Consider the following 27,276-nt stretch of genomic DNA (forward strand, 5'->3'; position numbering starts at 1 on the left):
ATCACAGGCCATTGGGCATATTTACTGCTAATAGTCAAAGATCCCATCATACTATCTCCTCCATAAACTTATCAAGCTTAGTCTTGAAGCCAGATAGGTCTTTTGCCCCCATTGCTCCCCTTGGAAGGCTGTTCCAGAACTTCACCCCTCTGATGGTTAGAAACCTTTGTCTAATTTCAAGTCTAAACTTCCTGGTGGCGAGTTTATATCCATTTGTTCTTGTGTCCACATTGTTACTGAGCTTAAATAATTCCTCTCCCTCCGCTGATATATTTATAGAGAGCAATCAAATCTCTCCTCAGCCTTCTTTTGGTTAGGCTAAACAAGCCAAGCTCTTTGAGTCGCCTTTCATAAGACAGGTTTCCTATTCCTCAGATCATCCTAGTAACCCTTCTCTGTACCTGTTCCAATTTGAATTCATCCTTCTTAAACATCGGAGACCAGAACTGCACACAATATTCCAGATGAGGTCTCACCCCTGCCTTGTATAACGGTACTAACACCTCCTTATCTCTACTGGAAATACCTCGCCTGATGCATCCCAAGACCACATTGCTTTTTTCATGGCCATATCACATTGGTGGCTCATAGTCATCCTGTGATAAACCAATACTCAGAGGTCCTTCTCGTCCTCCGTTACTTCCAAGTGATGCATCCCCAGCTTATAACAAAATTTTTTGTTATTAATCCCTAAATGCATGACCTTGTACTTTTCACTATTAAATTTCATCCTATTACTATTAGTCCAGTTTACAAGGTCATCCAGATCTTCCTGTATGATATCCCGGTCCTTCTCTGTATTGGCAATACCTCCCAGCTTTGTGTCATCCACAAACTTTGTTAGCACATTCCCACTTTTTGTGCCAAGGTCAGTAATAAAAAGATTAAATAAGATTGGTCCCAAAACCAATCCCTGAGGAACTCCACTAGTAACCTCCTTCCAGCCTGACAGTTCACCTTATGGTGCTTTAATAACCAGGCATTTATGGTCTTGCCTACACTAGTACTTTTCACAGTTTGCCTAGCACCCAGGACTCTCCACTGGAAATAGTAACAGAGGAAGCACTAGTGTAGACCACTGAGCACAGTTAGACATGGTGCTAGTTTAAATCACTTCAGCCTGTCACAACTGAAGTGGAGTCAAGGCAGAAGTGAAAGCATATTACAGCAGTGGTTCTCAACCAGGGATACATGTACTTCTGGGGGTATGCCATCTCATCTAGGTATTTGCCTAGTTTAACAACAGGCTACATAAAAAGTACTAGTGAAGTCAGTACAAACTAAAATTTTATACTGACCTGTTTATACTGCTCTATATACTATATAGTGAAATTGTAAGTACAATATTTATGCCAATTGATTTTATAATTATATGATAAAAATGAGAAAGTAAGCAATTTTTCAGTAATAGTGTGCTGAGACACTTTTGTATTTTTATGTTTTATTTTGTAAGCAAGTAGTTTAAGTGAGGTGAAACTTGGGAGTACACAAGACAAATCAGACTCCTGAAAAGGGTACAGTAGCCTGGAAAGGATGAGAGCCATTGTATTACAGTATATCACCATGTATGCAAAGACTTGGGTAATGATCTATTTGAACTAAGTAGAAACTAGAAGGGATCCGGAGCAGTCCTCAAGTCCAGCTCTTTGCATTCAGGCAGGACTAATTAAACCTAGACCATCCCTGAAAGTTTCTTAAAAACTGTCAATGATGGGGATTCCACAACCTCCCCAGAAGCCTATTCCAGAGCTTAACTACACTTATGGTTTGCAATTTCCTAATAGCTAACCAAAAATTCCCTTGCTGCAGATTAAGCCCATTACTTCTTGACCTACAGACACTCTCAGAAGTGAATGCCAGATACTACATTAAATACATGGAATTTTGCCTCTTCCCCCATGCCTTCCCATAGTGAAGATAGTTAACATTAGGAATTCTGTCCTAGGAGGTAGAAAGATCCATCATTTTAGGAATCTTGAAAAATGAAACAGTAATTAGGACAACAGCAATAACCAAGTATGACTGGAGTTAGAAGTTATGATTCTTGCTCATGTGCACAGAAATAAATTGATTCCCAAATCCAGGACTGTGAAGGTATTTTCCCCTCCTTCCAAGCAGACTGGCACTGAATGTTGGGGCTGTCTCACTTTCACTGAAGCAGGGGCCAAATATTCTGTGGCACATACTATCATCATTTCTCTGGTGACCCATCACTTTCCGAAGAATTTCAAGTTTAAACAAAAAGATAGTTTGGGACTGTGGATGGAGCTAAGTGAAATTTGTTTTTCCTAATAATACAACCCCTACTCTAAAGCACTGAACAGGAAACATATGTTAGGACATTGCATGATATACATCGCTCAGTCTCTTGTGACTATAAACAGGAAAGCAGTGGTGATGGCCAGACCCTTCCATCCTTCATTTTGGTGTATTTAATGTAGTACAAGGAGAAGTATGTATCCTCCAATTAAGGAAGTGCTGACATACTACGATGGGAGTTTGGGGCAGTTTTTTGCCATGAGGCCACTGAATGTTTTTTGCCATATGAGGCTTTGATGTTTGGGATGGAGAGACGGAGAAAAGTGCAAAATAGAGAAGGATCCTCAATATTCAGATATTATGAGATAGGCCATAAAGTATCAACTTATACAGAAAAAAAAAATATGTACTGGCCCATGGGTGTAAGGAGAAAGACAGCAAGTTCTATCCTACCATGAATTAGAAGCTCTGAATCCTTGTTTAGTTCATACAACCGAAAGGCTTCCTCTAACTCCAGCTGAGAAGAAACTGTGCATGGGTCTCCTAAAAAAGAATCAATTCAATTTGAGAATACAGCATTGTGACGGAGTCCTCCCAAGACTAGCAGCACTTAATTTTAAATCACAGTAATACTATGAATATTTATGCTAGTATCTAGATTAATATTAGCAGCCTCAATATTAATATTTCAACAGTCATCCTGAAAGAATCATATTCCAGAGACGCCATCTGAACTCCCTCCAGAATAAAGAAGAAGTTAAGACCTATTTACTCAGTAACTATTTTGATTTACAAGTCTTTACACATATGACCTGTTATCACACCCATTTAGACTGGGTAGGACTAAATGCGAGCTACAGATCTAAGGGCGTGTCTACACCGTGCATTAGTGCGTACCAGCTGGGATGAAAACTTCAGTGTGCACCAGTGTGTCATGCACTAAGTGTACATGTGGGCCCTGCTGGTGTGCACTAAAAAGTTCCCTAGTGTGCACTGGTGTAGTCATGTTTCAAACAGCACTGGCACTGTGTAGACAATCTTCTTTCTAAACATCATGCTGTTCTTGCACATACATCTAGTATCTATGATGCTAGAAAAGATTATTGTAGTTGTAGCACAGCATTACTTTCAAGGGAGCTATGAATCGCATGGGAAGGCTGTCTGCTATCTCTAGATCTTTCTTCAACAAATTAGTTCAAGCTGGAAAAAAAGAAGATTCTCCTCCAGCAGGTATGTGCACTTCCAACTTCCATCAGAATCAGGACTGCCTCAGCCTCAAAAGGGATGCCCAGTAAGAGGCAGGCACACTAAAGCTCTCAAATATTAAGTGGTTTTGGGGTTCATGAGCCTGAGTAGGTACTACTTCACCACATGAGATTATTAAGATTTCGCTCAAGATTTCACACACATTCTAATATTTCATAAATGCACAATGTTAAAACTGGGTTAACTTCGCCTTTATATTTTCTCCATCCTTCCTATCAGACACAAAACCTTAAAGTGAAGAGGAAAAAAAAGGCAGCCAATACTCTAGTACTTTCCTCAAATTAACCTGGATGAAGATATAAAATGAATGATAGTCTTAAACTCAAAATCTGAAGGATGATAAATATGTAGTTGTTCTCTCCCCACTGCCCCTTGGCCCACAAGGGACTATTCGCCCTAACTTTTGCAGCATGAATCACAGCTGAATGGGGATGTCATAACAGACCTGACCATTTTTTACCTTACATTTACCTACAGAAAATGTGGATTTGACTATATTTTAATTTTCGTTCTCATGATCATGTGATTTTATCACTGATATCACATGTAATGTCCCAACCCTTCGCAATTTTTGTTGTTAGATGATCACCTACTAAAATGTTTTGGCAGCAAGTATAAACTTCCTCTTTCCTGCCAGCTATGATTTGTCAAGACTAAAATAATTTATATGCTCTTAAAGCCAGACTGTCACGTCTCACTACATCCAATGTGAGAGATTAGTTCCTTTGTGGGACATGGAACTGCCCACTCTCTGCATAAATGCATGTGCTCCAGAGGCTTAAAAAAAGGAACTATTTTTATTCTTGTGCTGCAATATCAAACCAAACCAGTTTTTCTACCACCAAACAGGAACAGAGAACTGTAACACAGGTTTCAGAAATACAAGAAGAGAATGGGCAGATGCTATTAGATATCTCTAAGGAGATTTAATGCCTATAATGCTTCTGATAGATGGTAAATGTTTCATTCTCAAAACCTGTACTAATAGCTTTTTCTAGGTGTGCCAGGAAAATACGTGCTGTTCTCCCCACCACATTCACACAATCTTTCCTTTAAACTTTAAGACGAACAATAAAAATGTTTATTCACAAAAGGGCATAGTGACTTATTGCACCACAACATAAATAGGTCACCCATCTGCTTGTATACATCCAAGGTCTAGAGTGAGAGGCTAATAGAGTGAGTAAATTTAACAGTGAGTAAATTTTTCTGGAAAAAAAAAAAATTATGCTAGCTCTGACATGACCTACAGATTTCAGCTGTGCGCTCCTAACATTAAGAATCATGGCAGGTTATTCAATTAAGTGCTATTAGATAAATAGAGGAAATCTCGTAAGAGCACATGAACAAAGCCATGAAGGGAGGAAAAAAAGGAGATGGATTTTACAGGGAATAAGCAGCAAGTATCCTTTCAGGAGTAACATCAACATTTGCTGTTTTGCATGCATTCAAAGAAAGTTGGAAGTAATGAATTGTATAATAGTATGCATGTGTGAAAAAAAATAGAAGTTACAATACATCAAGCTTTTTATTTTACAAGAGCTAAAAAAATTAGACCTAGTAACAAACAAAGGAAAAATCGCATAGGAGAGTGTGACTCAAATAAAACTGTTTACTCAGGCAGTTTTAAGCCATAGTTTCACTGCTTGCTTATTAAATGCCATATTTCCTGTATTATATTCCCAAGAAGCATGAATAATTTAGTCTAGTGAGCTGTAGCCCATGAAAGCTTATGCTCAAATAAATTTGTTAGTCTAAGGTGTCACAAGTCCTTTTCTTTTTTCTAAAATAATTGAAAGTAAAAGCATGTGCATTATAAGCTGTCAGTTTACATACTAGTAGTATAAACAAGCTGTATTGAGGGTATTTTAAAAAAAGCTTTGGGAAAGGAATTTTTGTGCAATAAACTAAATTACAAGTTTCTAGGAAAACTAACCTGACTAAGGGTTTTCTTTGGCAGGCAGGCAAACAATGTATACTGAAGAGCTATACTTAGTACATATGGGTGGGATTTTCAAACACAATCAGCATGGGATGAACTTTGCTCCCAGTGAAGTCAGTGGTCAGGCCAATGCTGAATGCTTTTGAAAAATCCCACCATATGAAACTAAAAGATTTCAGCATAACCACAGCACTATTAATAAGCCCAATTTTTCACCCTTCTCTAACTTAGGATAGGGCTAAAGACCGCTGGCAGAAAATACCGATATTACAATTCAGACTGAGTACAAAAATTAAGTTCCAAGAAAATTCCTTATATACAGAAGTTAAACTATTCCCTTTGCACATTTCAAAAAAAAAAGAAAACTTATGGTTTTATAGGCCCTCTCTTCAAAATGGAAATCTCATCTATTTAGTTTGTACATACAGCTGTAGATATTTGTGCACAGAGTCAGTTTCTCTTTAAAAAGAAAACAGAAAATTATTTGTAGTCATAGTGTCCATCCCCAGCATGCACTCATAACAAACTTTCCACATCAGTATAATGGTAGAGGTATACTACTCTTCTACAAGTCGGCTCCTCGGAAAGATGTATGTGCTGAACTGTTACTACTGTTCCTTCATTCTACAACACCACTCTTCTCCCCTGAAGAAATAAGGTTTTGAATCAAGGGGTCTGATTGACAGCTCACAGAAAACAATGGGGGGCAGAGGGGGTCACTTCAATAGGATTTGATATGTTGCATTAAGATGCTTAAGTCCATTTCCATAGTTTAAGACTAGGGTTGGAGGAAGGAAGGGTGGGTAGGTTCTGCAACATTTGACCCTAGTGGTAGCTATGAATAAGATTACTATGTTTTTTGTTTTGAACTAATTATTTAGTATAGAATCCAGATACCACCATTATGGATGTTTTATAAATAAATACTTTCAGTAAGAAAATAAGTTTACAGAGGAAAGGGAGGACTGGTTCTCATCTGAACTCAGTTACACCTTCTTAATTTATGTAGGAGAAGGATGGAGATCTAAATTGCCACAAGACAAAACTATGTGATGTCACTTTACCTTCTTCATCAATCCATTTCATAGTGAAGAGTTGTTCATTGTCAAAGAAGCACAGGTCTCGAACCTTATTACACAGTCCTTCAAATGAGATGGAAGGTTCAAAATAGGTTATCATGATGTCCCTGAATAAGGAATAAATTTAACAAAATTATTCAAACTCAGAAACTACAATGTTGTATGCAGGACTACAGAGTTATTCATTTCCTGAACTCTACTGCTTGGTTTGCCAATGCCAAAAAAGTCTTCCAAAAAAAGTTCATCATCCTAAAGTACTTCCTTGTACTCTTATCTGTTTTAATCCATGTGTAACATGAATACACCAGTGCTAGGGAAATAATTTGGCCTTTGTAAGCCATTAAAACAGAATTAATAAGCACTCCAGTTTATTTTCCGCAATTTAGAACCTGGGCTTCAAATGATTTTATTACCTGTTTGAAAACTGGAAGAGTAATCATCTACTTTTGAAAGATTAAGATGTATGGCCCTATGCTACATCATTCCAACATGCATGCTACATCATGAAAACACCAATCACTTATCAACAGGACAGATTTTAGCTATATATGCAAGTAACCAGTACCAACAGAAGCTGGACTGAGAAGAGGGAAATGCTACAATTTATAGCTAGAAAGAAAAAAAATTCTGTAAGGTTAGTTAAGCAGTACATAAGAAGCTTGTTTGTTTCATGAATCTATATTATAGTGAAATAAAATCTATAAATTATTTCTGCAACAAATGTGCAACAAGCTATGAAATGTTCATATAGTCTGTAGATGTACATAGCAACTGACAAGACAGAAGAAATCATTGCCCCCTTTTTGAGCTAATACTGACAGATGAAACAAAACATTAACAGTTCCAGTAATAACTGGGCAGGAGGCCAGCAAAGGAAGGATTCATGAAGTAAGTGGGTTCTAAGAAGGTATCTGAACTGGATAATCTATCAAATAGGTGGGAAACCAGCTCCAACTATTGGAAGCAGCTGGGGGGGGGGGGGGAGGGGAGGGAGCATGAAGCAGTGAAGCAAAGAACAGGAACACAGATGGAGGAACAAAAAAAGTGTGTTTTGGGAGAAAGGGGAGTAGCAGGAAAAAGAAGAAAAAAAATTACATGAGCCATTGACAGTGAAGAACAGGGGTAGGAAACAATGGTGGTACCATAACAAAGCTCTACATGCAATCCCAGAGAAGCCAAGTATTTTTATTAAAATGACAAGCAGCTAATAGCACCGCCACTTACTTCCACAATTTATGTTTGTGGTTGATGGTTTCTATATATTAATGATCTAACATGACCTTTTTAAGCCATCATCTTCTGCCACCCTTTTTCCTGCCTTGTTTAGACCTTAAACTCTTCACGATGGGAACAATCTATGGTACTTAGCACAACGTGGCCCTAGTCTGAGGACTTGTCTACCCAGAAAAGTTATACTGTTACAAAGTAGGGTGTGTATTTAAACCACTGAACTTATGCCAGTATATTTGCTTGAGTGGACACACTTACTCTGGTATAAAACAGTGTGCCCTTTTTTGGTTTAAAGTTATGTCCTTTCAGAAGCAGTTTAAAATACTCTGGAATAAGACTGGCTTTTTTCAGTTCAAGTCTATACTGGTGTAACCAAAACTTAAATTCAGCCAGAGCTGTACGGAGCGCAGCTCCAGTAAATATTTTCAAACCTTAACTCCAGCCTGATGCTGTGTGGTGTAAACCAGCGCTTCTCAATCTGCGGCCCTCTTGGGGTCCATGAGCCAGTTTCAGGGGGCCATGGGGCAGAAGCCCAGAGCCCTGCTGCCCCATAGTTGAAGCCCGGAGCCCCACCACAGGGCAGAAGCCCTTAGCCCCCCTCTCCTCCAGCCCAGCAGCTGAAACCCGGAGGCCACCCTGACACCAGTGGGCCCTGGAGTTTTTAATAGCACGTTGGGGTGGGGGACAGAGAGTCTCAAAAAGAAAAAGATTGAGAACCCCTGGTATAAGCAATACAAAATGCATGTTTAATAAAAATTATGCAACAATTTATTTTCATGGTAATTATGACAAATTAACAGTTATATACTGTACATGGAGAGCAGGAGGAGCCCTTCATAGGCTGGCAGACCACAGATATGGGTGGCTGACAGAATATAAACTACCACGCCTTTCTGATGTAATCAATGAGGGCAAAAGTCAGTGGGTAATCGCATCTGACTTGCATGTGTGGTTAATATCTGTGTACAGTACTCAATTTTCCAACATGAATCAAAAAAAAAAATAAACGCACTATATTTTTCACAAGAAAGAAGAAACTGTCTGATTAGGAGGAGAGTGGGGAAGTTGTTCATCAAGATGAAGAAACAGCACAGAGTATCCCTGAAGAGCACGAACAACACTATGACGCACAGGAATGGGGCAGGAGTGACCTATTGCTGTGTTGGTTAGACAGCCAAGAGAAAGAATTGGGGAGGGGAGGATAAACCCATGACAAAATGTTAGAAAAAAGATTAACTGGGTTGCAGCATCTAAACAAATGTACAGTTTTCAGAGCTATGAGCAGAAATCATGGCTTGAAGATTGGGCTAATTCTTATATTTCAAGCTATGGGGACAGCAAATTAATTAATTAAAACAAATTAAGCCTCTGTGCTCATATCTTTTTCCTCAAAGTCTCAGTCACAAAGCCACAGAAAGTATTCACAGTGAGGCAGAGAAAGATAAATTGATAGCATGCCAAGCGCAAGGGCAGTCGCAACATACTGAACCAACTTGCAAAGTATTCCATACTGCGTACAAACTGGTAAAACAAAATTGTCCCTCCTATAATTCTGAAACAAATTGATCTGCAGAAGTTAAACAGACTAAATATGGGGCAAATTCTCCACTCAAATGTCACCTGCACTAGCGTACAGCAGCACATTGTGAAGGAAATGAAGAAAAAATATTTTAAAATATAGCATCTTGTAAGTTCAAAAATCGCAGTAATGATTGATGAGTCAACTACTTTGAGCCAAGCTTACACTGTTAGCATCTACATATGATTTGCAACAGAGGAGATGGAGCAGCCTATGAATGTGTTTTGTTGACCTAATTGAGCTTCTAGCCACTGATGCCTCAACCATTGCCAGAATCTTACTCCAAAAATTGGATGCAGTGGGATTCACAGAGGCTTACCTAAAGGAGCACTTGATGGCTCTTGCTTGTGATGGAGCTGCAGTTATGCTAGGTCACAAGAGTGGAGTGGCTGCTCTGATACAGCTGCATTTTCCTGAATTGTCTTGCACTGCTCTGCCCTGAACACTCTGTTCACATCGCCGTGCCAGATATTCATGGAGTCAACCACTTTAAAGTGTTTATGGACAAACTGTACTCTCTACTATGCCTCCCCTAAAAGTGCAAAGGAACTTCAAGAATGTGCGGCAACTTTGCATGTAGAAATCTTGAAAATTGGGCCTGTTCTGGGAACATGGTAGGTTGCATCAAGTAGCCATGCAGTGAAAGCGATCTGGAAGAATTACAGTCTCTTTTTTCACTTAGAGCAGTCTGCAGAAGCACAAAGTAAAGGGGAAAAAAAAAAAAAAAAGACATGCTCAGCAGACTCCAGAAACACTTGACATCTACATAATTTGTACTCAACCTGGGCATATTTTCTGACGCTCTACAAGAGTTTGTGGAACTGTCACTTGAGCTACAGTCCATGGAAATCAACATCCAAACTGCACAAGACAAAACTCTGAGGTAGATTTGTGTTTTTGAGCAGAGACTGCAAGCACCAGGGGAGCAAGAGAGGCTTGCCTGAGAAGCTGAAGCTGTGATGTAATTTCAAGACATCACATCAATCAACCAATCCCAATTCTACAGAAGTTTGCAGCATAGGCTCAGACGAAACAGATGAGCAATTTGCTGCTGATGTTAAATTTCTATAGCCTAGGAACTAGCCGCAGCATGCCAACATACTCCATGGAGAATGCGAAGTCCACGCTCCCTGCTATAGACTGTAACTGGATAAGAGAGTGGTAGCATGTGGGTTCAGAGAGTAGAAGTACAGTCACCAGAAGGCAATGCCAGGTCCTGTAAAATCTCTTGTAAAGTGCACCAATATCTACTGATAACATCAAGTGAATGCGGTTTCTCGCACATGAATATAATCTCTGAAAGTGCAGATCATATCAACACTACTTTTCATTAGCTTGGTAGGACTGTCTCTCACAATGTTCAATGCTGAGCCATATGCGAGATCCTAGGTTAGGAAAGGAAGACATCCTGCAACTGATCTCAGGAGTACAGTCAGAGAAGAAAAATAAAGTATGAAAACAACTTGATACAGCTGTGGAGCCTCCTCAAGCAGCTTTTTGTCTATCTGGTAGGTGGAAAGGGAGCTCTGGGAAATACTCTGAGAATTTAAGCCGTGGGTATAACCATAATAGTTTATACTAGTATAACTGGAAATACCTCATACAGACATCTCTTACATAGACAAGCCCTTAGCTGGAGCCTGTAAACCCTTCTATAAAGCAAAGAGTAAAACTGAAGCTTCACAGCAAACACCCCGTGGAGAAGAATGGGACACTCAGTGGTATTGCCTGTATCTACCTTCAGACTTTGTAACACAGCGCTGTTCTGTCATAAAGGAGAGGCAGCTTCTGCCATAATTAAGACTGAGAGTCAACTATGTTTCAGAAGACAACTATTCTAAGCCTCTGAAATCCATATGCCAGTTTGGATTGTCCTGACATTTGCAGTGGCTTATGGCAGAGTGGGGTAAGTCCCCTTCCCTCTGCTGTTACCCAGTGAGAGGATTATTGGTCCAAATTTAAACAAGGTATTCCTAAAACAAACACCCACACCCCCACTGTGCAGGAGTGAAATCTTCCAACCTGCTCTAACTAATCCTGCCACCATTAGTGACAGTTACACCAAAAAGTGAATGCAGGCTCTGGGCTGGGGCAGAGCGTTGGGGTGTGGCAGGAGCTGCAGGCTCTGGGATGGAGTTTGGGTGCAGGAGGGGGCTCTGAGTTGGGACAGAGTGTTGGGGTGCAGGGTGCTGGTTCTGGGACGGGGGTCACAGCTACGGCTTGGGGTGCAGGAGGGGGTATGGGGTGCAGGCTCTGGGAGGGGGCTATGGGCTGGGGTGAGACCTCCTGCTAGGCAGCACTTACCTCTGGCGGCTCTCAGTTGGTGGCGCAGTGTGGCTGCCACTAAGGCAGCCTCTCTGCCTACCCTGGCCCCATGCCGCTCCCGGAAGGGGCCAATGCGCCCCTGGGGAGGGGGTGTGGGGGCACATGGCTCTGTGCACTGCCCCTCTCTGAAAGCACCGTCCCCGGAGCTCCCATTGGCCAGGAATGGGGAGCTGTGGCCAATGGGAGCTGCAGGGGCGGTGCTTGCCGGCAGGAGCAGCATGCAGAGGGAGACCCCTGCCACCCCGCCCCTGAGGCCATGCTGGCTGCTTCCAGAAGCGGTGTGGGGCCGGGGCAGGCAGGGAGCAAGCCTGCCTTAGTGGCAGCCCAGCTACACTACTGGAGATCGCAATCGACTGGGTGGTGGACCACTGGTCTAGGTTTCTGGTCCTGCCACGACTTGATGACTTCTCAAGGTCCCTTTCGAGGCCTACATTTCTATTATTTGCTAACCCTTAATGGTGGTGTAAACACCTCCACTATAAAAACTCGATTTGGGCTCTGAAATTAAAATAATAAACTCTGAAAAATAAAGGCCTTATTTTACAAGGACCTGTACAAATACAGTCAGAGCGAGACCATGGCCTGAATACCTTGCATTTAAAACAAATATTCAAAAGCTCTCTTTGTAAACATTTAAGATGAATAGGATCCTCCTTCAGTAAATAAAAGAGGCCTGCTCCACCCCTGGAAGAAAAAACTTAAAGCAACATTTCACATGAGTAGCCTCTCCAACAGAGTTAGTAAATCATGAGCTACACCGAAATTGTGTTTATCACTATTGTCTTTCCTGGAATTCAATGCAGTAAAGACTCAAAACAGACTGATTCGTTATCGTATCTAAAAAGGGATGCTGTACACCTTGTTGCTGCCCCCCCACTTTTCAATTGAGATCAAATGGCTTTTCTTCATTATCCTTAACGGTCATTTTATATACAGCCTTTGATATACAGCTTTAACGGATTTAAAATTTTTTTTTTATCTAACGGATACATTTATCCCATTGTTTATTATCCCACTGGTCTCCCACGGAAGCCTAAGATTAACTACTATGCACAGTGGGGATAGAGACTAAATTCTTTAGAATCTTACATCTAGATGCTTTGGAAAAAAACTCCTCCATGCATTTATCATGCTCCCACATCAAACATTCATGCTTTTGAGGAGGTCTAATTACATCACTCAGAAAGTCACAATATAAGACTCCCAGAATCAGTCTCCTATTTAAATATTCTCATCCAGTACTAAATCGGAACTCTTTAGAGCATGATTTAAAGTGACCCTTCTCATAATGGATGCTTCAAGGTCTGGAGATCACGTACTCCTGCACAGTGAGATTTAATTGCTCACCATGCCTGAAGACCCAGTCATCCTCCTACCCAGATTAATTTTTATAGTGAAGTATTTACAGCACCGACTGATAAATTATGAAAAGAAAGTAAAAGGTTTACTCCTCTTAAGATATTCCTCCACAGAAGACCATAAGAAGTTTGGTCAAGACAGTGGAGAAAAACTTTCTGTTCTACTAACTTCATACTAACTCATGTGCTATAATTTGCCCAATACCACTATAATCCAGAAAAGAATTCTAAAATGAAGATACACAACAAAATCAAATTCAAGTGTCTGCTGAGTTATGTTTTGGCTCCTTGGTTATATATTAAACAGTTATTTCCCTTTCCTACTCAACGCTGCTATATTAATGTAAAAAAGAAAAGGCAAGTTAACATACCATGAAGCTCATGATACAGATATTTTCTTGCTTGTTCTTGGGACAAGACTACTTATGCTCTGTGGTCCTTCATTATCCCCAGTATATTTAATGATGAATTAGTTTTGATACTAGAACACGAATTCCGTTTATTTTACTATGCATTCACTCAGGATATCTTCATGATCTATTATAAACAGACTACTAATTTTCCTGGGAATTTAACTTTTCATCACTGGCATAAGTTATACTGTTGAGGGGGCTGAAGCATCTTTATCCTGTCATCTAACTGTCCTCTAAGCCTGGTCTAAATTAGAGCTTATGCTGTTGAAAAATAGGTAGAGAATTTTCTGACACTCCATCTACGCCAATCATTAAAGGTAAGCACCACTCAGCACTTCCTGCAGTCTCATCTTAACCTGGATGGATAATGGTTCCTCCTCAGGACTTGCCTTTAACAATGATAGATCTACAGGATTCATCATTGCATACAACAGCATAAATTACTGCATGACCTATTTCTAGCTGTTCTAAACCATGCCGCTAATAATTTATTCCTCTACTTCTACAGTATTGAGATCATATAGCTTTATTATTGTACAGCACGGATAACTGGTATCACACAATCGGTTAAGTACACTAAAGTATGGGCCCATCACAACGAACTTCCAATCACAAGGTGGTGAAAATGTACATGAGAGCTCACATGCTTATACAACGGGTGCTGGCTCTTTTAATTTGTTGTTGCTGAACTCTTTATTAATGTCACTGTGCAAGTACCATGTAAAAATTTTTTTTACTAGTAAGTAAATAAGAATATGGGTAAGGTGCTTAACATAGCCAAATAGTCCTATTAGCAACAGTTGTATCTCTTGCCAACTCCCACTCTGAGGAATTTATTTTATGCTCTAACTGCAATGACCACTCTAGCAAGTAAGTGTTTGAGTAAAAGATCTGTTTTATCTTGAGTTACTGTCACTGCTGAAGAAAGCTATGTTGCACACAGGGGTTCAGAGTTTCAGGTCCTCAGCTCCGAAGCCTGTAGAGGCCTGGAATAGGAGTAGGGAATATCTTGCACACTAACAGTTCCTCAATGGTGCAAGGTGAAAAGTCTGCAAGCGTGCAGGTTTGCCAAAAGTATTTTGACTGCAGGGAAGCAGAAATCAAAATAGGGGATCCCATGATGAACAAAACCCTGTCAAAATGTAAGACCTTAATACAAATCATGACTAAGGCATTCCAGTCAGATAGCTTGTTTATAACCAACTTCCTGTGTGATTCATTTTAGTTCCATATTTAGTAATGAACTACTGACTGCATTAACACCACTCAGGTAGAGTAAATAAACGAGACATTAACAATTATTTTTGAGTGATGCCAATTCAAATAATCACACCGATTGGCATAATTAAGACAGACCTTGCTCAAGAGAAGCCCAGAAACAAACTTCTTTACACATTAGGTCAGGAATGAAATTGAGTGACAATGATCAAACGCAGAAAAGGTTTATGGTGCTCAGTCTACACATGGCTTTTTAACTTTCCTTTAAAATTATGAAACTGCAGACATACCTTAAATATTCACTATTATTGAATGGCAAGCACTACAAACTTAGTAAAATTGCTGCTATAGCTTCATCCAACTTTCTGTCAAGAAATGTGATGTTGTACCTCTATCTGAAATGAACTTTCACCGATGTTTTAGCTATTTGGATTGTGATTTCTTCGGGGCACATGCTGTCTCTTCCTAGGTATCTGTTCATCGTTTAGCACAATAGGTCCCAACAGAGATTGTGACCCTACGCACTACCTTAGTACATAAATTCAAATCTTTCTAAAAATACTGTAAGTAAATCAAGCAGAATGTGCTCATTCTGAACAGTTGTCAGCTGCTGAAAAATGTATTAGAATATCTGGGAGGGAAGAGGGAAAGGTTATCCCAGGTAAATTCATATTTGTGAGTAATGCCACTGTAATGAGCACAGCTGATGATCTGGAGTCAGAATGGGTTCATCTCTTCACTTCTCCCCTGAGTGCCTCTTCCCACAAGCAGTTTCATGAAACCTGACACCACCCACCACCCCCAAGATGTTCCCTGGAGCACAATCCCTGTTAAGTTCCAACTGTGTTCAAAAGAGTGCTTAAGAACCATTTCTGAAAAATACTGCAACTGGCAAGTTTTGGAGCAACTGGCAGCGCTTCCTGAAGCACAGTTTAACACTGTCTATAGATGTATTGCATAAGCTAAGGGACAGAAGTTTAGCATCAAAAAACCACCCCGAACATTGTTAAAAGCAACAGCATAGGCAGAATTCACACTCCCCTACCTCCTACCCAGCCAAGAATAACATTCCAAAAAATGGGGCATTCCCATTATTTCACCATTAGGGAGAAAACATGAGTATTTTCAAATCACTGATTTATAAAGTCTGCCAGCCCAAAAGTTCACATTATCTAGTCAGCATGATAGTTCTCTCCTAACTTACACGAGGGTGCCCCGCCCCCGCAAAGCCCCATCTTCCTTAGATCCCCTTCAGCTTCAGTAAATACTCCTTCCTGCTTCCTCTGATTTCCCATTCTAATGCAACTCTGGAATCCCCCCATAATCACTGCAGGCACCCGCTGAAACCCTAGATTTCCCCTGGCGCCAAGTTTCTGCAGAGACTGCCGGTACCCCCGCCCCGCCTGTAGGCTCACCCTCTCCCCTGAGGCCTTGCTCCATTACCTGCCCATTCAGTGCCGGTAGCCACCACCCCAGGGATCTACAAATATCACCTACCGCTGCTGTCCCTCAGCTCTATCCCTCAGGGGGGAGGGATAGCTCAGTAGTTTGAGCATTGGCCTGCTAAACCCAGCGTTGTGAGTTCAATCCTTGAGGGGGCCAGTTAGGGATCTGGGGCAAAAATTGGGGATTGGGGGATTGAGGACTAGATGACCTCCTGAGGTCCCTTCCAACCCTGATATTCTATGATTCTCTCCGCCCCTCACAGGCCGCTGCCCCGCTCCCGCCCCCATCCACTCCCCTACGTACGCTTCCCTGCAACCGCCCCGGCACCGCCCTCCCCCCAATCAACCCCCTGGCCCCCAGACTCCACTCCCACCCCGTGCTCCCCACCCCCCACGCCACCGAGCTCCCGTCCGCCAGGCACCCCGCCCAGGCCGTCTCACTCACCCTTTGTAGTAGGCTTTCACCCGGACCTGGTGGGCGCTCTCCCCGCCGAGGCTACTCCCGCCCAGCGTCGGGTGGGACATGATGGTGGTGCTGCTGCTGCTGCCGCCGCTACTGTCCCGCTGAGTCGGCATCTCCCCGGCCCCGCGAGGCGACCAGAGGAGCAGGAAGGGAGGAAACGAGCGACTCCGAGAGCGGCCCCTGTAGTGGCACAAGCGCCGCAGCGCCCAGGCTTCAGGAAGCTCTTCAGCCCCGCCTCCGGCCAGCCGCTACGAGCGCCTCAGAGTCAGCCCCGCCCGAGACGGGCAGAGCCCAGGGCCCATACCGGGAGGCAGGGACAAACCACTTCTTGGAGGGAGGCAAGATGAGGACAAACCAGTCCGGTGAGGGGAAGAGGCGGGATCAGCCTATACTCCACAGCAATTGGGGGAGGGGGACGGGACGACACACCACTACTTCCGGCGAGAGCAGCAAGGGGACCACCCACCCAATCCCCCTATCAATTGCCTCCTTGGTCTCCTCCAGTGCGCACCTGTTGAGGAGACTGTTCTACGCTCTGAGGAAGGAAGGGGGGGGGAAACAAACACCAATCTCCTTAAACGGGCACCAGAGCGATTTATCCGGAGACAAACTGTGCAGAAAAAGACAGGAACTGCCACCACCTTCTCTCGTATTCTGTAAAGTGAAGGTGTGCTACAGCAGTGATCTGTTATCCGCAGTTGGTACAGTCCATAGCTTTCTGGGGAGGGGGATATTACAGCGGGAATGGGCAAAGCCATACGGAATTCTGGGGCTTGTAGTCACTAAGGTTCAGAATCAGGGGGCATGCGCGGCTGCTGTTCTCTACCCTTGCTATAGTTGAGTAGTATGTGTGGGTGAAGGCATAGAGGTTGTTGGGATTTTATAGGGAAGGATCTGCCTGGGGTGAAATAGAAGTGTCTGACAGAGGTTTCTTAAGGGTGTAGTGCTCTTCACTTCGAGGAGTTAAGGATGGGGAGCTTGCTACCTTTGGTAGGTTGTACCAGCACAACTGCTACTTCCGCCTCCTCCCTCATGTGGTGTGTGAAATCAAGAAGAGCACTTTTTTTTTTTAAAGTTGTGCACGTGCTTGAATGCTTTGCTGGATTTGAGCCTAATCCAATTCCTGTTTTAATGCAGTGTCATTGTAGCCTCGTTGGTCCCAGAATATTACAGAGATGAGGTGAGTGAGGTAACATTTTCTATTGGACCAACTTCTGTTGGTGAGAGAGTCAAGCTCTGTGTAAGCTTGAAAGCTCTCTCTCTCTCACTAACAAATTGGTCCAATAAAAGATGTTACATAGAGAAATAAATGGGGGGTGAGGTATTTTAATGGTAATATATCAGTTGTTTTGGGAGCAGAAGTAACAACTAGAGCAGCATTTGCTGAAACTCACTGCAAAAATCCTTTTTTAGCACACTGATGTGATTTACCACTGTTTTGAGGTTATGATTAATTAACAGGTTTGAATTCAACAAATGATTGAAACCTGCATGCACTACACTATTCACTACAGCATTCAGGTGCAACAGGATAAAGTGTCATCAATAATTTGCTAGGACAATCTACTCCATTTTTCAAGGGAGACAAGTAATTTGGTGAGGAGTGTTCTGCAGTAATGTAGAATACTCAGGAAGCCTGGGTGATCTATTCTCATTTTTTCCCATGTATCCACTAATATGGGTGTAATTTTAAACCTGTTTCTGTAGGCAGCAAAACATATCATCAGTAATTTACCAGAAGGAAACATAGAGCTATGGTAGCTCTTTGTCTAAATTATTTCTTTTAAGCAATCATACAATTAGAAGTTTCTAGATCTGTTTTTTTTTTTTCCTGACAATCAGCTACAGACCTTGTTCCTGCTGTCACTGCTTTGAGGTCGGTGGAGTGAAATATTATAGGATAATGCAACAGTTTGTGACAAGCTGGTCAGTGCACTTGTTAATCACCTCCAGAAAAAAAAGGGGGGGGGGGGAATCCACACATTCAGATCTGGACCTAACGTAATTTTGAACTTCCATTCACCAGCATTAAACAAAGGAATAAGGCCTGGTCTACACTTAAAAATTAGGTCAACATTGCTACGTTGGTCAAGGGTGTGAACAATCCATGACTGATGTAGCTATGCTGACCTAACTGCTAGTGTAGACACAGTTATGTCTTCCTCTGTCAATGTAGCTACTATTGTTCGGAGAGGTCGTGTTCCTACACCAACGGGAAAAATCTGTTCCCTCGGTATAGGCTGCATCTACATTACGGGGTAATGCCAGCACAGCTACAGCAACATAGCTATGCTGGCATAGTCTCTTTAGTATAGCCTTACCCTAAGACTTGCATTTACTAGAGATCAAATAATATAGGGTAACAATACCTGTAATTTAGTCAAACACGTGCTTCTTCCAGGTCCCAGTATGTTATTTTCTAGTTCATTCTCTATTGTTAATTTACTACCTTACCTGTGAGGGGAATCAAGTGACTGCAGCCAATCAGCTTTGATAAGAAAACAGTTGTTTTCTGGGAAATTATTACAAATCTAGTTGCTAACTACCTGGAACAAGATTTTAACCCTTGGCTTGCCAGGCATCAGACAAAATGTATCAGCCTGCCATGCTTCTGTAATGCAAAATCTTAAATTATCCCACTCTGTTACTGTATCACTGACTGACCAACCAACCTGATGACCCATATTGTATGATCCATAACAATTTAACAGAAGGCATTACAATTGTAATCAAGTCAATCTACTTGTATGTAAATTTCAAGGAGATGTACTAGATCAGAGGTTCTCAAAATACATTTTTTGGTGGCCTCAGAGTACAGCCGCCAACTCTTGCGAGTGGCTGTTCTGACAATTTTTCCTACAATACTTAACTTTAGGAAAAACAAATAAATATGCACATATACATGTTCAAATCATTGTAAATTTATTTTGTAGAGGTTTTTTTTCAGACTCAATTATTAAAAATAATGTACAGTTGTCTCTATTCTTTACTAGACCTAAACAGAATAGAAACTCAAATAAGGCGTTTTGCACATTCTTGTCTCTTTTGTTGTTGTTTCTTTTGCTTTTTGGTTGCTTTTTTAAAAAACCTGCTAGCTAGTAAGTCTGCTGCTGTGAAAAGTAATATTTGTTATCAATTTGTTATAAATTTGTATATCAATTTCCACAGCAGATTTACTAGCTAGCTGGGAGGCTGTGAAAAGTGATATTAACAAACATACAAATATCAATTTTCACAGCAGACTTACTCAGCCCTGGCAAGCCAGGGGACAAATTAAGCCCTGGATGGGAAGGTTGTTAGGGAAACAGCGGGGGCCAAGGGCAATGGATGGGGAGCAGGGGAGGCAGTGGGGGTCGGAGGTGGTGTGTGTGTGTGTGTGGTGGGGGGTGAGCCGAGGGCTGGCACCCACAGCCAGGGTCCAGGGCTGGAGCCTAAACCCCCACGACCAGAGCCTGCTGCCCCCCACCCCAGGACTGAAGCCCAAGCCTCACTGCCCCTGGAAAGGTGGGGAACTCACACCGGCTGCCTGTTCCTGTGGCGTTTGTGGCTCCAGAGGGAGGGAAGTGCCAAACCCCTGCTGATGGCCCTGGGGGAGGGGCCACTGCTTTGCACCTGACCCCCACCCCCCAATCACTGCCTAAGAGGCTGTGGCCACTAGAAAAGCCTCTGGTGGCTGCATTTGAGAAATGCTGTAGTAGACTAGCCATCATCAACTAATTCATTTGTAGTAAAAGAAATCAAAGGTAGATGCCAAATGCATTTGTCTGTGTTTACCTATATCTTGTTATAAGTTTAACAATGTAACCAGATTAGCTTGTAGTAGCTTGTAGCCCCTGGTGCGCCGGATCAGTTTGTTTACCTGCCGCGTCCGCAGGTTCAGCCGATCGTGGCTCCCACTGGATGATGACTCAGCACATGTTCATTTTAAGAACACTTTCACTGTAGATTTCACAAATGCAAAGATGGTACCAATGTGAGATTTCTAACTGACTCAAGGTTTAAGAATCTGAAGTGCCTTTCAAAATCTGAGAGGGATGAGGTGCGGAGCATGCTTTCAGAAGATAGCTCAGTGGTTTGAGCATTGGCCTGCTAAACCCAGGGTTGTGAGTTCAATCCTTGAGGGGGCCATTTAGGGATCTGGGTCAAAAATTGGGGATTGGTCCTGCTTTGAGCAGGGGGTTGGACTAGATGACCTCCTGAGGTCCCTTCCAACTCTGATATTCTGTGTGTGATATCAACACTCTGATGCGGAAACTACAGAACCCGAACCACCAGAAAAGAAAATCAACCTTCTGCTGCTGGGATCTGACTCAGATGATGAAAATGAACATGTATTGGTTTGGATTGCTTTGGATTGTTATTGAGCAGAACCCGTCATCTGCATGGATGCATGTCCACTGAAACGGTGGTTGAAGTATGAATGGACATATGAATCTTTAGCACATCTAGCATGTAAATATCTTGCAACGTTGGCTACAACAATGCCATGCGAACACCTGTTGTCACTTTCAGGTGACATTGTAAACAAGAAGCAGGCAGCATTATCCCCTAAAAATTGTAACAAAACTTGTTTGTCTTAGTGATTGACTGAAGTAGGACTGAGTGGACTTGCAGGCTCTACAATTTTACATTGTTTTATTTTTGAATGCAGTTTTTTTTGTACATAATTCTATATTTGTAAGTTCAACTTTCATGCTAAAGAGATTGCACTACAGTACTTGTATTAGGTAAATTGAAAAATACTATTTCTTTTGTTTTTTTACAGTGCAAATATTTGTAATAAAAAATAAATATAAAGTGAGCACTGTACACTTTGTATTCTGTGTTGTAATTGAAATCAATATATTTGAAAATGTAGAAAACATCCAAAACTATTTAAATAAATGGTATTCTATTATTGTTTAACAGTGCGATTAATCATGATTATTTTTTTAATCGCGCAATTAATCACGGTTAATTTTTTTAATTGCTTGAGAGCCCTAGTTATAATGAAGGACCAACTAATTGCTTTATGTGAATAAGTGTAACTAGTTTACCTGGGTATGCATAGGAAGTAGAAGACTAGCTTCAAAGAAATGGTCCACATAATATATGCATGACCTATTCTTTCTCGGGGGAAGGCTCTGCCATGACAATATCTCTTAGGAGGTTTGTCAACCTGCTAGAAAAGCTATAAATAGGGCCCTACCAAATTCAGGGACCATTTTGGTCAATTTCACGACCAGAGGGTTTAAAAATTAGCCAATTTAACAATTTCAGATGTTTACATCCAACCCAAAATGGGATAATTGGGGTGGGGGGGCTTGAAAATTGTTGTAGGGTTGTCACAGGATTGCCACCCTCACTTCTATGCTGCCTTCAGAGCTGGGCTCTGAAGACAGCAGCTACCAACCTTCCTGAAGCTAGAGGAGGTTCCCAGAGCTGGGTCCCAACTGCTGGGAGCACCTCAGCTGGGGGCTCCTAACTACTAGTCCACTGGCAGATTAATGCAGGGGCCCTGGCCAATTTGGGGGCCCCCAAATGCGTGATGAAGCTCCAGCTACAGCCATGGGGGCCAGAAGCCCCAAGCCCAGGTGCCCAGAGCCCTGGCAGGAGTGGAAGCTCCGAGCCTGGTCAGAAGCCATCAGGGTGAAAGCCCTGGGCCAAGTCCTGAAGCTGCTAAAGCACAGAAGTGAGGGCACTCCCAGCAGCATGAGAAGATCAGATTTCATGGGGCAGGGCTTATTTCACGGTCCGTGACACATTTTCCATGGCCATGAGCCTGATCCTGCCATGTCGAGTCTGCTTAAACTTTGAACAAGGAAAGTATAAGTTGTCAGATGGAGATCTTCCAAATAATTATTTGGAATACTCTGGAAAATGCATGGAAAGACTTCAACAGACTTTACATCTAAGCTGCCTTTCGATTCTGACCTGTTGGGAAGATTCCAGAGAGACTTTTACAAGCCAGCAATTTATTCCATCACTGCTGTGATCCTGAACTCTGAACACTGGAAGTCACTTGTATGTATATTGATCTTTTAACCATTTGTAACCCTCTTCTTTCTTTTTCCTTTTATTGTTAAATCTTTAGCTTTCGTTACTAAAAGATTGGCACCAGCATGATTAGTGAGACTCATATTGACCTGGGGATAAGTGTCTAACCAATCCAAAAGGACCAATCTCCCATAGGGTGAATCAGGTTTTCAGTAACCCCTCTCTATACTCCACTTGGCTGTCTATATGCGATCCAGGATTGCTAAAAGGTGACTATGGTTGGCTTCTTGTTAACCAGTGTGGCATTGCAGAAGCTGTTTTGTTACTGGCTTGGCTAATAAAATTATAGAATAAACTGACAGTTTGGGGGATTGTCTGCCGTATTTCTTGCAGTCTGCCCTAAGTGTGGCATTCTCAGTGTGGCTATGGCCCATTCAGGCTTCCATTGAAGTCAACGAAAAGACCCTCCTCATCCTTGACATCAGTGGATACAAAATCAGGCCCATATCCTGTGAGGTGCTAAGTACCTCCTAGAAAGTACTGAATACCCTCAACTTCCTTTGAAGTGAATGGATGAAATCCTGACCCCATTGACATAAATGGCAAAACTCCCATTGACTTCAATGGCATCTGGATTTCACCCAGTGAGAATTGAGGGCTCTTGGAATCTGTAGATGTTTAGCACTTTGCATGATCAGGCTCAGAATAAAAGATAGTTCTCTGGCAGCAGACAGTGATTAAAATCATGCACGGATTTGATAGATACAGTACCACTATACCTGCTAAAAATATAGAAATTTTTAAAAAAATTCTAAAATGTCATTTTAAAGTTTTTTAAAAGAACTGATTTTTAAAATTTTAACAAAGTATTTACTGAAAATATGAAGGGTATTTTTTTTAACTTCTTCACCCTATAATTTTACACAATCCATAAATGGCTGCACTCACTGTTCTCTGCAGGACAGTGAGGGTGTGTCTACAGAGCAAAGAAAAACCTGTGGCTGGCCTATGCCAGCTGACTTCTACTCACTGGGCTCAAGCTGCTAGGCTGTTTCATTGCTGTGTAGATTTATGGGCTCAGTCTGAAGCCAGAGTTCTGGGACCCTCCCACCCTGCAGGGTCCTAAAGCCCTAGGGTGACCAGATGTTCCCATTTTTTATAGCGGCAGTCCAGATATTTGGGGCTTTTTTTTATATGGGCTCCTATTGCCCCCCACCCCTGTCCCAATTTTTCACACTTGCTATCTGGTCACCCTATAAAGCCCGGGCTCCAGCCCAAGCCTCCATGAGCCCAAGTCAGCTAGCATGGGCCAGCCATGGGTTTTTCTTTGCTGCATAGACATATCTTGAGTAACTACCTTACATTGGTCCCAATCCTACAAACAGTTAGGCACATACTTAGCCCCATTGATTTCACTGATTATGTTGTGTGGCTTTATGTTTGAAGGTGTTATTTGTACCATAGGTTACTGCTTTTTTGAATAATTGTGGCACCTTAGAGACTAACCAATTTATTTCAGCATAAGCTTTCGTGAGCTACAGCTCACCTCATCGGATGCATACTGTGAAAAATACAGAAGTTGTTTTTATACACACAGACCATGAAAAAATGGGTGTTTATCACTACAGAAGGTTTTCTCTCCCCCCACCCCACTCTCCTGCTGGTAATAGCTTATCTAAAGTGATCACTCTCCTTACAATGTGTATGATAATCAAGGTGGGCCATTTCCAGCACAAATCCAGGGTTTAACAAGAACGTCTGAGGAACAGTGTGTGTATGGGGGGGGAGGAATAAAACAAGGGGAAATAGTTTACTTTTTATAATGAACCAACCATTTCCAGTCTCTATTCAAGCCTAAGTTAATTGTATCCAATTTGCAAATTAATTCCAATTCAGCAGTCTCTCGTTGGAGTCTGTTTTTGAAGTTTTTTTGTTGAAGGATAGTCACTTTGAGATCAGAAATCGAGTGACCAGAGAGATTGAAGTGTTCTCCGACTGGTTTATGAATGTTATAATTCTCGACATCTGATTTGTGTCCATTTGTGTCTGGACAGTCTCTACGTAAAAGAATAAATGGACACAAATCAGATGTCGAGAATTATAACATTCATAAACCAGTCGGAGAACACTTCAATCTCTCTGGTCACTCGATTTCTGATCTCAAAGTGACTATCCTTCAACAAAAAAACTTCAAAAACAGACTCCAACGAGAGACTGCTGAATTGGAATTAATTTGCAAATTGGATACAATTAACTTAGGCTTGAATAGAGACTGGAAATGGTTGGTTCATTATAAAAAGTAAACTATTTCCCCTTGTTTTATTCCTCCCCCCCCCTCCTCAGACGTTCTTGTTAAACCCTGGATTTGTGCTGGAAATGGCCCACCTTGATTATCATACACATTGTAAGGAGAGTGATCACTTTAGATAAGCTATTATCAGCAGGAGAGTGGGGTGGGGGGAGAGAAAACCTTCTGTAGTGATAAACACCCATTTTTTTCATGGTCTGTGTGTATAAAAACATCTTCTGTATTTTCCACAGTATGCATCCAATGAAGTGAGCTGTAGCTCACGAAAGCTTATGCTCAAATCAATTGGCTAGTCTCTAAGGTGCCCCAAGTACTTTTCTTTTTGCGAATACAGACTAACACGGCTGTTACTCTGAAACCTGCTTTTTTGAATGTGATTGGTGGAATTAACTTGATCACTGAGTTAGCATGTCACTACGCAAGGTGATGACATTTTGTTGCTATGCAGTCATTATCTTGGTGTGAAAATGTCACAACACAACCCAATGTGATCATGAGTCACAACATCATCATTGAATGTGTGGTATCAAAGGGGAAATTAATATATGATATATATTTGTTCAACACTAAAAATAAATTAGTTGCATTTCTATAGTGTCTTCTATCCAAGGATCTTAAAATACTTACAGATTAAAGTGATTTTCAAATGTTAACTAATTTAGCCCTCACAACATCTCTGAGAGAAACATTTAATTATACAGATCTAACGAGGGGGAAACTGAGAGCAAAGATTTTCAGAGTTGTCAACCTCTTGCAGGTCTCATTAATTTCTGGGGGAGATGTGAAGGCTGGTACCTCTGAAAATCAGGCCTGAAGTGACATGCACGGTGTGAGCCAAGCAGGGCAGGGAATCCAGGTTTCCCTTTCTCTCAGCGCCCTGCTCTAGTTACCCTCTAATTCTGACCAGCCTGTCTCCTGTGCACGCTTTAGATTTTTCCAAAAACAAACACTGGGGAGGGGGACTGGAGGGAGTGCCATTGCGTTGGGCTAAAGCGCGGCCACCATTTTACCATGACCCGTGATAACCTTTCATGGGCCCTGGCCGGGGGCAATTTGGGATACGGGACTTGATTAAAATGGTAACAGTCCCCTCGAAACTCCCACGACCCTGGGCCACGGCTATTAGCCCTCCGCCTCCCACTCCCGCTTTAAGCCTGTGGCGACTTAGGAGAAGCTTATTGACAACACAAGCGGTGTGGGCTGGGCAGCGTGAGGGACGTAGGACGCGGAGCAGCGGCTGTCTGCCGCACTCTGGCGCCCACACAGCTCCAAGCAGGACCGCGGTGCTAGGTGAGGTACCTGCAGCAGTGGGGCCGGACGTCTAGAGCCGGGGCCTCACAACTCCCCCTGTCCCCCCGACTTCGACCTCCCGGCGGCGGCGCGCATGCGCAATGCCTCCCCGTGAGGGAGGAGAGAAGATGGCGGAAGCGGAGTGAGTAATTCGTTCGAGGCGAATCCGGTCCCGCTCGGGTGGATGGGGGAGGGGAAAGCGGGCGGGGCCGGGCCGGGAACTGGGACCTGATAACGCGGCGACCTTGGGCTAGCCTCATGCAGGGAGCCGTTCCCCTCTCCCGTCTGACAGCGGGTGCCAGGCAGGGCATCGCCGGGCGCTGGGCCACGGGCACCTCCTGGCTCAAGGGCTCCTGCCTGCCGTGCTGCCCCCACCAGGGGCCCGTCTTGGCCAGCCCGCCCCACAGGACGGCACTGTGGGGGTGGTGGCACAGTGGGTGTCCTGAGGGGGCGGTGACCTGGCCTGAGGTGGGATGCGGTGGCCTGGCCCAGAGGTGGCAGTACCGTGGTGGGAGGCTGTATAGCGCTGGGGGTCGTGGGGTGGGTGTCTTGGGCCAGCAGCGTGGTTGTCTTAAGGTGTGTGGTGGCACGGAGAGGGCAGTGGCAGGAGCGCGGGGGAGGGTTGTTTCTACCACAGGGCAGCCTGCTGAGGGCACGGCCCAGGCATAGGGGAGGGTGGAGACTGCTGGGGTGGCTAGGCCTCATCAGGCAGTTTCATGGACTCTGCTAAGCTTACTTGGGTTTGTGATTAAACTTCAAAAACAGACTCCAAGGAGAGACTGCTGAATTGGAACTAATTTGCAAACTGGACACCATTAAATTAGGCTTGAATAAGGACTGGGGGTGGATGTGTCATTACAAAAAGTAAAACTATTTCCCCATGTTTATCCCCCCCCCCCCACACACACACTATTCCTCATGCGTTCTTGTCAACTGCTGGAAATGGCCCATCTTGATTATCACTACAAAAGGATTTTTTTCTCTCCTGCTGGTAATAGCTCACCTTAACTGATCACTCTCCTTATAGTATAGTGTGTATGGTAACACCCATTGTTTCATGTTCTCTATGTATATAAAATCGTCCTACTGTATTTTCCACTGCATGCATTCGATGAAGTGGGCTGT

General features: G+C 42.7%; 2 protein-coding genes across 4 annotated transcripts in view; one reads left to right on the forward strand and one right to left on the reverse strand.

Moving 5' to 3' along the window:
- Positions 1–26,255, reverse strand: part of PRKCI (protein kinase C iota) — a 53,377-nt gene extending 27,122 nt beyond the window's left edge. The window contains exons 1-4 of one of the 3 annotated variants that reach the window (XM_073359458.1): positions 26,161–26,255; positions 16,560–16,757; positions 6,532–6,653; positions 2,713–2,802 (exon numbers count right to left, since the gene is read on the reverse strand). In XM_073359458.1, the coding sequence (XP_073215559.1) occupies positions 2,713–2,802; positions 6,532–6,653; positions 16,560–16,690 (343 nt within the window). In that variant the 5' untranslated portion in view covers positions 16,691–16,757; positions 26,161–26,255. Of the gene's footprint in view, positions 1–2,712; positions 2,803–6,531; positions 6,654–16,559; positions 17,113–26,160 lie in introns of all 3 variants that reach the window. The other 2 variants (XM_073359457.1, XM_073359456.1) reach the window with 2 other exon arrangements.
- The window catches only part of PHC3 (polyhomeotic homolog 3), a 113,180-nt gene continuing 111,969 nt past the window's right edge, over positions 26,066–27,276 (forward strand). The window contains exon 1 of the mRNA XM_073359450.1: positions 26,066–26,293. Within this exon, the coding sequence (XP_073215551.1) occupies positions 26,253–26,293 (41 nt within the window). The 5' untranslated portion in view covers positions 26,066–26,252. The remainder of the gene's footprint in view (positions 26,294–27,276) is intronic.

This window comes from Lepidochelys kempii, chromosome 9, assembly GCF_965140265.1.
Source record: "Lepidochelys kempii isolate rLepKem1 chromosome 9, rLepKem1.hap2, whole genome shotgun sequence".
Classification (NCBI taxonomy): Eukaryota; Metazoa; Chordata; order Testudines; family Cheloniidae; genus Lepidochelys; species Lepidochelys kempii.